Raw genomic sequence first — 9,467 nt, 5'->3', positions numbered from 1 at the left:
TTAAATAAGATAGTGTTTTTTATAGCATCCAGACAATCAATACCTAAGGGAAAAATATGCAAGACCTTTATGTAAAAAATTTAATTTATTCTTGAGAGAATTAAAGAAGAACAAAATAAATGAGAGATTTATTACATTTGGGACCCAAATTCTCCTCAAATTTATCTATACATTCAATAAAATCCCAGTCAAAATTCCAACAGGCTGCTTTGAGGAACCTGACAACTTGATCTAACACATACATGGTAGTGCAAAGGATTCAAATAGCCAAGGCAATCTTGAAGAAGAACAAGTTGAATAACTTGTCTACCAGATGTAGGGACTTATAATAAAGCTACAATAAATGATATGGGATGGTATGGATACAAGGACAGACAAACAGACCAAAGAAACAGAATAGAGAATCCAGAAACAGACTCATACATATGGCCCATGGGCACTTGATCTCAGGTGGTACTGCAGGGGAACGATCTTGGCTTTATACCAATTCATTAACCTGTACATTTATAAATATTGCATTTTTCTACATGTGTGTTATAATTCACTATTTAAAAAACTTCAGAAAACAACACAAACACATACTATGTTGATGATTAAAACGAAAATAAATAATAGTAAATTCAGAAGAAGGAAATCAATTGTTACAAATCACTGTTAGACTAAATAAGAAATTGTGTGTATAAACCAATCATTGCGATAAATGTGAAAAGACTAAACTTTGCCATTAAAAGAGAGAAACTTTCAAACTGTTTAAAAATAAAAACATAGCTATATGTTGTTTACTAAAAAGATCCTTAAAATGACCAAGCAAAAAATGAAAATACAGCAATAGCACAAAAATAGCAGGACATATAAAAAAGAAAGAAAAAAATAGCATTGTAGAAATTTAATTTAAAGACATTAAATGTATAAAGAAAAACATTATATAATGAAAAGAATACTTTATAAAGATTATATGTTATAAAACTGTATATGTCAAAACACAGCAACAACAACAAAAATTTTTAACTAAATCGCAATGATAATTTGATAAAAGTACAATTATACAGAAAGACTTCAATATGCCTCTTTTAAAACAAACAGATATAGTTGTCTAAAAAATACTGGAATTAAGTAACATAATAAACAGGTTCAAACATATGTATATGGAAATTTTATATGCTTCAGAAAGAGAATATTTCAGCATTTTTCCAGTTCTCTTTTACAGCAAACTGTTGAGTGCTTCCCTAGCAGACATTCTCTATCTTCCTTCTTGATGCCAAATTTCACCTGCTAGGAGGAAAGGTAAAAATGTGGGATACTCCCTTACCTAATACCACTTGAAGCCAGGGAGTAGGGCTGAGACCTAGTTCTGTCCAACCGGACCTATAGGAAGATTGGCTGGTTCTTAAGAAAGAATTTTCTCCCTGAGAAGAGAGAATCATTGGATGGAAAAGCCTCATCTTCTCTCTGCCTTTGAATGTGATTCTGCAAGGGTGTGCAGGACTTGCAGACAAGCAGAAGGGAAAGCGAAGCAGAGAAACTGACCTCAGAGTTCTAATATAATTGAGCCACTGAACCAACTCCAGGACTGCTTGCCCTAGCCTTTTTGGAAAGTGGGAAAAATCAGTTCCTTCATTCAAGCACTTTTGTCAAGTATCCTGTTACTTGCAGCCTAAAGCATCCTAATTGAATCACAGTCCCATCTGATCAATCCAAAATACGTCATGTCATTTATCATAAGGATTTAACAAAAGTTTTTAAGTAGAAATCTTCTAGACCTCATTCTCAGATTATAATCAAATAAAAATGGAAATAAATAATAAAAGATGACTTTAAAATTTAACTGAGAATTTTACAAACACATACTTAGAATCCCATTAGTTACAGTATAGTTCAAATCAAAAATGAAATTACAAACTATCCAGAAAGCAGTGAAAGAAACGTTTTCTACCAAAACCAATGGAAAAGGAAAAAGCTCTATTCGAGAGAAAATGTCTAATTACCTTCATTATTAACTTAAAAAAAAAACTAAAAACAAAGGCAACCAGGACTCATGTTGAAGACTTAGAGGAGCCACAAAGAGAGAAAGAAGAGGAAATTAATAAAGATGGAAGTTGAAACTAATAAAATGTAAAATCCCCTCAAAACATGATCAATGACCCTAAAACCTGTTTTTTAAAAATATACCGATAAAATAGATAAATTCTGTCAGGGCCTGATGAAGGAAAAAGGAGAAGAAATGAAGTTATACAAGACTAGGAATTTTTAAAGGAGATATAAGCACAGATAAAAAAGAGATTTTTTTTTTTTTTTTTTTTTTTTTTTTTGAGGCTGAGTCTTGCTCTGTCACCCAGGCTGCAGTGCAATGGCATGATCTCAGCTCACTGCAACCTCCACCTCCTGGGTTCAAGCAATTCTCTTGCCTCAGCCTGCCCCATAGCTGAATTACGGGCAAGTGCCACCACACCAGCTAATTTTTATATATTTTTTTAGAGATGGGGTTTTACCATGTTGGCCAGGCTGGTAATCTGCCCACCTCCCAAAGTGCTGAGATTACAGGTGTGAGCCATTGTGCCTGGCCGAGATTTTTAAAATTATAAAATTTATCACAACAAATTTGAAAGCCTAGAAAAACCGGATAATTTCCTAGCAAAATAAGGAATCCAATAACATCTGGAAAACTCAACTATGTCAGTTACTTTGGGAGGCTGAGGCAGAAGGATTATTTGAGCTCAGAAGTTTGAGACCAGCCTGGGCTACATAATGAGACCTCATCTCCACAAAAAAGTTTTTAAAAATTAGCTGGGCATGGTGGTGCATGCCTGTGGTCCTAGCTACTTGGGTGGCTGAAATGGAAGCATCACTTAAACCCGGCAGATCAAGGCTGCAGTGAGCTGTGATTGTGCCACAGCACTCCACTTGGGTGACAGAGCAAAACCTTTTCTCAAAAAAACAAACAAAAACAAATATACCAATTACCATAGAGTAGATTGAAAAGATGGTTAAAGGTCAACACTGAGAAGGCAGCAGGACCAGGTGATTTCCTAATTTGTTTCCACTCACCTAAGAACAGTAATTCTGATATTTTAGTTATTCCAGAATGAAGGGAAGGATGGAAAACTTCCTAATATGTTTTATGAAGCCAACAAAACTTTAAAATCAAAACATGATAGAGTACCAAAAAAAAAAAACCTTACCACTCTTATATATATATATATTCAAAAGTTCTAAATAAAATATTGGTAAGCAATACTTGACAATTCAGCAATAATTCAAAATAATAACACACTGAAACCAATCAGAGCTTAATTCAAGGAATGCAAGAGTGAAATTCAATGTGATAAAGTATATTTACCTAAAACCAATAGCAAACATCTTTCTACTAGGTGAGACAACACAACTATTTCAAATAAAATCAGAACCCAAACAGGCATCCCTGCTATTGCTATTATTATTCAACATTGTCATGTCAGGTCTGACAAATGAAGTCACTGACAAAAAAAAGATACACCATTTTTACTAATTGCATAACTGTATTTATTTTTTTAAAACCCCATAGACAACTAATAGAATTAATAAGAATATTTGATAAGGTAATACTATGATATATAACAAATATATAAAAGTAATTAGAGATTCCATATTTAAGTATGAGCAACTAGAAACATAAATGGGAATGAAATCCACACATATTAGTGAAAAAGTCATTAACATACTTAGAAATAAACTTAGAAAGAAAAGCACAAAAACCTATATAAAGAAAACTATAAAATCATATTGAATGATAAATTTTCAAATCTAAGCAAATGGAACATCTGTGTGTTCTTAAATGGGAAGATTTAATATCATAAAAATGTCACTTTTTTTTTTTTTTTTTTTTTTGAGACAGACTACTCCTGTTGCCCAGACTGGAGTGCACTGACACAGTCTTGCAACTTCTGCTCCCAGACTCAAACAATTCTCCTGCCTCAGCCTCCCGAGGAGCTGGGACTACAGGTATATGCCACCACCCCCAGCTAATCTTTGTATTTTTTGTAGAGACAGGATCTCGCTATGTTGGCCAGGCTGGTCTCAAACTCCTGACTTCAACTGATCCACCTGCCTCAACCTCCCAAAGTACTGGGATTACAGGCATGAGCCACTGCACCAGGTCAAAACGTCACATCTCTTAATATCACAAGAATGTCCAATTAAAAACCAAATACAATAATGGGATCCCAAAACATAAAATGGACATTAGGTAAAAATTGAAATCTAAATACAGTAGGGATTTTAGTTAATACTAATGTATCCATTCGGTCCATTAACTGTTAACATTATGTATCATATTAATGTAAAATCTTGATAGTAGGAAAACTATGTGGGGAGTATATGGAAACTCCTTGTACTATCTTCACAATTTTTCTGTAAATCTAAAACTGTTTTAAAAAGTAAAGCTTATTTTTGTAATCCAAGCACTTTGGGAAGCCGAGGCAGGAGGGTCATTTGAAATTAAGAGTTCTATGCCAGCCTGACCAACATAGTGAGACACTACCTCTATTTAAAAAAAAAAGAAAAAATACAAAAATTAGCCAGCGTGTGCACTCAGGAGGTTGAGGCGGGAAGATCACTTGAGCCCAGGAGGTCAAAGCTACAGTAAGCCTAGATCAGACCACTGCACTTCAGCCTCAGAGACAGAGCAAGGCTCTTGTCTCAAAAAATAAAAACATAAAATTTATTTTAAAAGCATATGTGTGAGACAATCAGGTAAGTTTTTTTTTTTTTAATAAACAATTCCAGTTAAATAGGTAAAAGTATCTTAAAGTTTAGGGAGAAAACAAATGCCCAAGAAAGCAAATAAAAGAATAAAAAAGAACAGTGAGAGGAAATAAACTATAGAGATACTATAATTAAATCAATATGGTATGCTGATACAGGAACAGAGAAATAGATCAGTAGAACAGAATAGAGAATCCAGAAATAAAATCCAGTTTATATGAGATTTTAATATATGACAAAAAAATATATTTCAATGCAATGGGGTAAAGAGTGATTATTTAGTAAGTAGTGTTGGGACAACTGGCTATTCATCTGGTAGAAAATAGTTGGCCCAATAGCTCATATTATAAATAAAAAACAAATTCCAGATGGAGTGAGAGGTTAAATGTAATAAATAGAGCATCAGGTTAGAAGAAAACCTAGGCAACAACACTTAAAATCTGTTTCTTAACCAGAGAGAAAAAACTGCCATTTTTGAGTTAATAAAAACGAAAAACAATTTATGTTGCAAAGCTATCACAGATGAAACTAATAGGCAAATGACAGATTTGGGAAAATACCTGTAAAAGCGATAACAGATGATGGGTTAGTAACCATGACCAATATACAAAGAGTTTTTAAAAATTGGCAAGAGACAAGCAACTTGATAGAAAATGGGTAAAGGATGTGAAAAAGGAGTTCATGAGAACAAATCCACAGATATAAGCATAAAGATGCTTCAACTAACTAGTAATTAGAGAAATACAAATTACAGCAAAAAATAATAATCACTTACAACCAATCAGATAAAAGGAAAAATACAGAGTGCAGTACCAGTTACTGACAGGATGAGGAGGAAAAAAAATGTAAATTGTTTACAGCTGTTTTGTAAAGCAGTCTGACAAATATTTTTACATTAAAAATACACAGACACTTCAACCAACAAATCACACTCCTGGGAATCAATGCAATAAACATAAAATCACCAATAAAATTTTTATTGCAGCATTGCTCTTATTGCAAAAGACAACAAACAAAAAAATGAGTTCCCGGCAATAAGGTAATAATACATCTATATAGTATGGAATATTAAGCAGCCAGTAAAAAGAATGAATCAGAGCTATACCATTTAACTTGGAAGGATTTTCCTGGATGTATCGTTGAGTGAAAAAGTAAGATGCAGAGAAAAGAATACACCACAATCCCATTTTTAAGAAGAATATATTGACCAAACCCACAAATGTGTGTGTGTGAGAGAGAGAGAGAATGTGAACATGTAGACAAGCAGAAGAATACACACTAGCTTGCTAACATAGGTTACTTAAGAAGGGTGGTGGAGAATGCAGGGATTGAATAGAAAACATGAGCACAATGGATGAAACTATTTCATTTATGTTAAGCAAATTAATCAAAGACCCTCTACAATGTGGATTAGGAATGTAACATGATTGGTATGAGCATCTATCTTCCACATAGTCCTCAGTTTTTAAACATTATATTATTTTTTTTTCTAGGCTCCTTCGAATCATGGGACATAGTCTCCATTTTAAAACTTCCTCACAATCATTTGGCATTTTCTCTTCCATTAAACTATCAGTTCTGTACAACAGAAGTCCCACAATTTCTTGTACATTTTGTGACAATTCTACTTAAAATTTTGTTTTTCATTAACAGTCACCCCACAGTTTATGAAACTAAATTTTTGGACCCCACCTTTCAATTCGAGGTGTAGTTTTACACACAAACACAAGTATGTACCTAAACACTGGAAAATTAGAAAAAATAAGGATTGGGTAATTATGTATTTGCTGTTTACAGAAATGTCCAGAAAATGAAAATATAAATTATGGAAAAATATGCACAAAGTATTCTATTTTATAAAAACCAGCAAAACCTTAATTGCAAATGCATACTTGACTTTTTTTTTTTTTTCTTGAGAGTATTCCAAGTAAAACTATTTTTAAGTGAAAGAGAAAGCTGCGGAAAGTATTTCTTGTCACAGGTTACATAAAGGGGAGGGAAATAGAGAGGAAAGCTCACATTACTCGTGTTGCCTTTATGCATCTCGGTGTTACATGACTTATTACAGTAAGCAAAAACTATTGCTTTTCTAATCTTAGAATATTAAGTAATGAAAACAAAGATAAATTGCAAACAATCAAATAAATTGAGTATTACTTAGTACCTATCTCATAAGATCTGTTGTGAAGATTAAGTGAGATAATCCATGTAAGGTGCTTGGCATATTGCCCAACATGTAAATGATCAATAAATATTAGCTATTTTTAATTTTAAAAAAAGACTACAGAGAGCAGTGAAAATTACAAAGCTGAAAATACCAGGCTTTTGAGAACGACAATGTGTACACAAGGCACTTTTTCCCATTTTACTGAATCTGGCCTCTTGGACTTCAAGGATTCATATTTTGTTAACCATCCAGCTCATTAAACACATTCTCAATGGCAGGAAAAGTAAAATTACAATTAGATAAATAAGGCACTCAGCAATAAAAAGGAGATGACAATCTTTTTGACTTGAAGACTACCCTAAGAACTTCACAAACCATCCTAAGGCACTGTGCACCAGTCACAACACTTCAAATGAGAGCTACTTGGGCCCTGGACATCTCCCTAACCCTGGAGGAGATGCAACAGGACATACAGATTGGAGAATGATGCAACAACCCTTCTTGAGGCCAGCCCAAGTGGGAAATTCATTCCTAGACACAGAATGTTACTCCCAGCTCTGAGAATTTCTCCACAGCCCTGCCTAAAAACGTTAACAGTTTGATTATAATCTACAAACAAAATCTGGTCCATCAATACTATTCTTACTGCCCAATGAAACCTTAAAATAGCCTCATAAGGCAGGCACAGTGGTTCACACCTATAGTCCCAGCTACTTAGGAGGCTGAGGGGAGCGATCAGAGCCTGGAAAGCAGAGGCTGTAGTGAGCTGAGATTTTGCCACTGCACTACAGCCTGGGCAAGACCAGGTTTTAAAAAAATAAAAAACAGCAGCCTGATAAATGTCATGTACATGTTACGAATTTTATTACTCACATGGAACTGACTTTGTCTTCCGGCCCCTGCACTTGGCCTGTCACGGTGCCTTTGCTGGTGTTCTTCACCCAGCCAACCACCCCTATCTTCTTAGCTTCACCTTCTGTATACTGGTTTCAGAAAAAAAAGAAAAATAAAGCATCAAAAGTCTGAATTCACAACATACTTGATTCTAACATCCAAAAAATGCTAACCTAATAATCTTTTTTTTGTAGGCTATGCCCACAATTGTATAGATGACTTACAGTTAATACTTCCAAGAACCTTCAATTAAATTGTATCTTTTATTAAATTCTACTTTCAGTAAAAACAAGTACATGATGAAAAAATAAGCTGAAAGTGCGAATTATTTCAGAAACAGTTTCCATGATGTATTTTTGGATACATAAATTTAGCTGCATTGCCCTCAAGATTGCTAACACTAAATTGCATGGTTTACCTGGGTTCCAAATGATAATCAATCCAAGATTATCACTGAGAAAAAAAAAAAATCCAATTATGGTCAACATAAGGTATTGATAAGCAGAAATAGAGACTAAAACACTTTGAAATTTCCAGTAAAAATGAGGGAAAATCATCTTAAGAAAATTATAAACAATCCCATTAAAAAGTAGGCAAGGACACAAATAGACAGTTCTCAAAAGCAGACATACATGTGGCCAAGAAGCATATGAAAAACAGCTCAGTATCACGGATCATTAGAGAAATGCAAATCAAAACCACAATGAGATACCTTCTTACACCAGTCAGAATGGCTATCAAAAAATCAAAAAGTAACAGATGCTAGCCAGGTTGCAGAGAAGAGGGAATGCTTATAAACTGTTGGAGTGTAAACTGACCAAACCACTGTGCAAAGCAGTGTGGCAATTCCTCAAAGAGCTAAAAACGGAACTACCATTCAACCCAGCAATCCCATTATTGGGTTTACACCCAAAAGAATACAAATTGTTCCATTGTAAAGACACATGCATACATATGTTCACTGCAGCAGCATTCACAATAGCCAAGACATGAAATCAACCTAAATACCCATCAATGGTAGACTGGACAAAGAAAATGTGGTACATATACACCATGGAATACCATACAGCCTTAAAAAAGAATGAGATCATGTCCTTTGCAGAAATATGAATGGAACTGGAGGACATTATCCTTAGCAAACTAACACAGGAATAGAAAACCAAATACTGCATGTTCTCATGTATAAATGGGAGCTAAATTATGAGAACATGTGGACACAAAGAGGGGAACAACAGACACTGGTGCCTACCAGAGGGTGGAGGGTGGGAGGAGGGAGAGGAGCAGAAAAAAGTAACTATTGGGTACTCGGCTTAGTGCCTGGGTCATGAAATGACGTGAGTTTACCTATGACAAACCTATACATGTACCCCTGAACCTAAAATAAGTTTTCTTTAAAAAAAAAAAAGAAACAAAATTAAACTAGCAAGAAGACTAGCATAAGCATGTTGGTTTGCAGAGTTATTGTAAGATTAAGATTCTGATGTTTTCTGTTGGCTCTGGACTTGGCACAGAAATGTTATAATTGTCTCTGGGTAAATTTATCTCTCCTATTATTACTGACAGTCTTTTAAAAATTCCTTTTTCTAGCTCCAAATTCAGTTATGCTACATAAGTAGCAACATTTTGATTTTGAATTATTTTAACAACATCATACTAAAATTTCTGT

The 9,467-nt window shown here is 34.2% G+C and overlaps 1 protein-coding gene across 2 annotated transcripts in view; it reads right to left on the bottom strand.

Moving 5' to 3' along the window:
- ACYP2 (acylphosphatase 2) overlaps positions 1-9,467 on the bottom strand; it is a 192,378-nt gene that overhangs the window by 163,895 nt on the left and 19,016 nt on the right. For both annotated transcript variants that reach the window (XM_017542339.2, XM_037743394.1), the window contains exon 3: positions 7,781-7,890. In XM_017542339.2, coding sequence (XP_017397828.1) covers positions 7,781-7,890 — 110 coding nt within the window. The remainder of the gene's footprint in view (positions 1-7,780; positions 7,891-9,467) is intronic.

Source organism: Cebus imitator, unplaced genomic scaffold (genome assembly GCF_001604975.1).
Source record: "Cebus imitator isolate Cc_AM_T3 unplaced genomic scaffold, Cebus_imitator-1.0 Scaffold143, whole genome shotgun sequence".
In the NCBI taxonomy this organism is placed as follows: Eukaryota; Metazoa; Chordata; class Mammalia; order Primates; family Cebidae; genus Cebus; species Cebus imitator.
The sequence above is the reverse complement of the archived record's forward strand: the minus strand, read 5'-3'. Positions and strand labels throughout refer to the sequence as shown.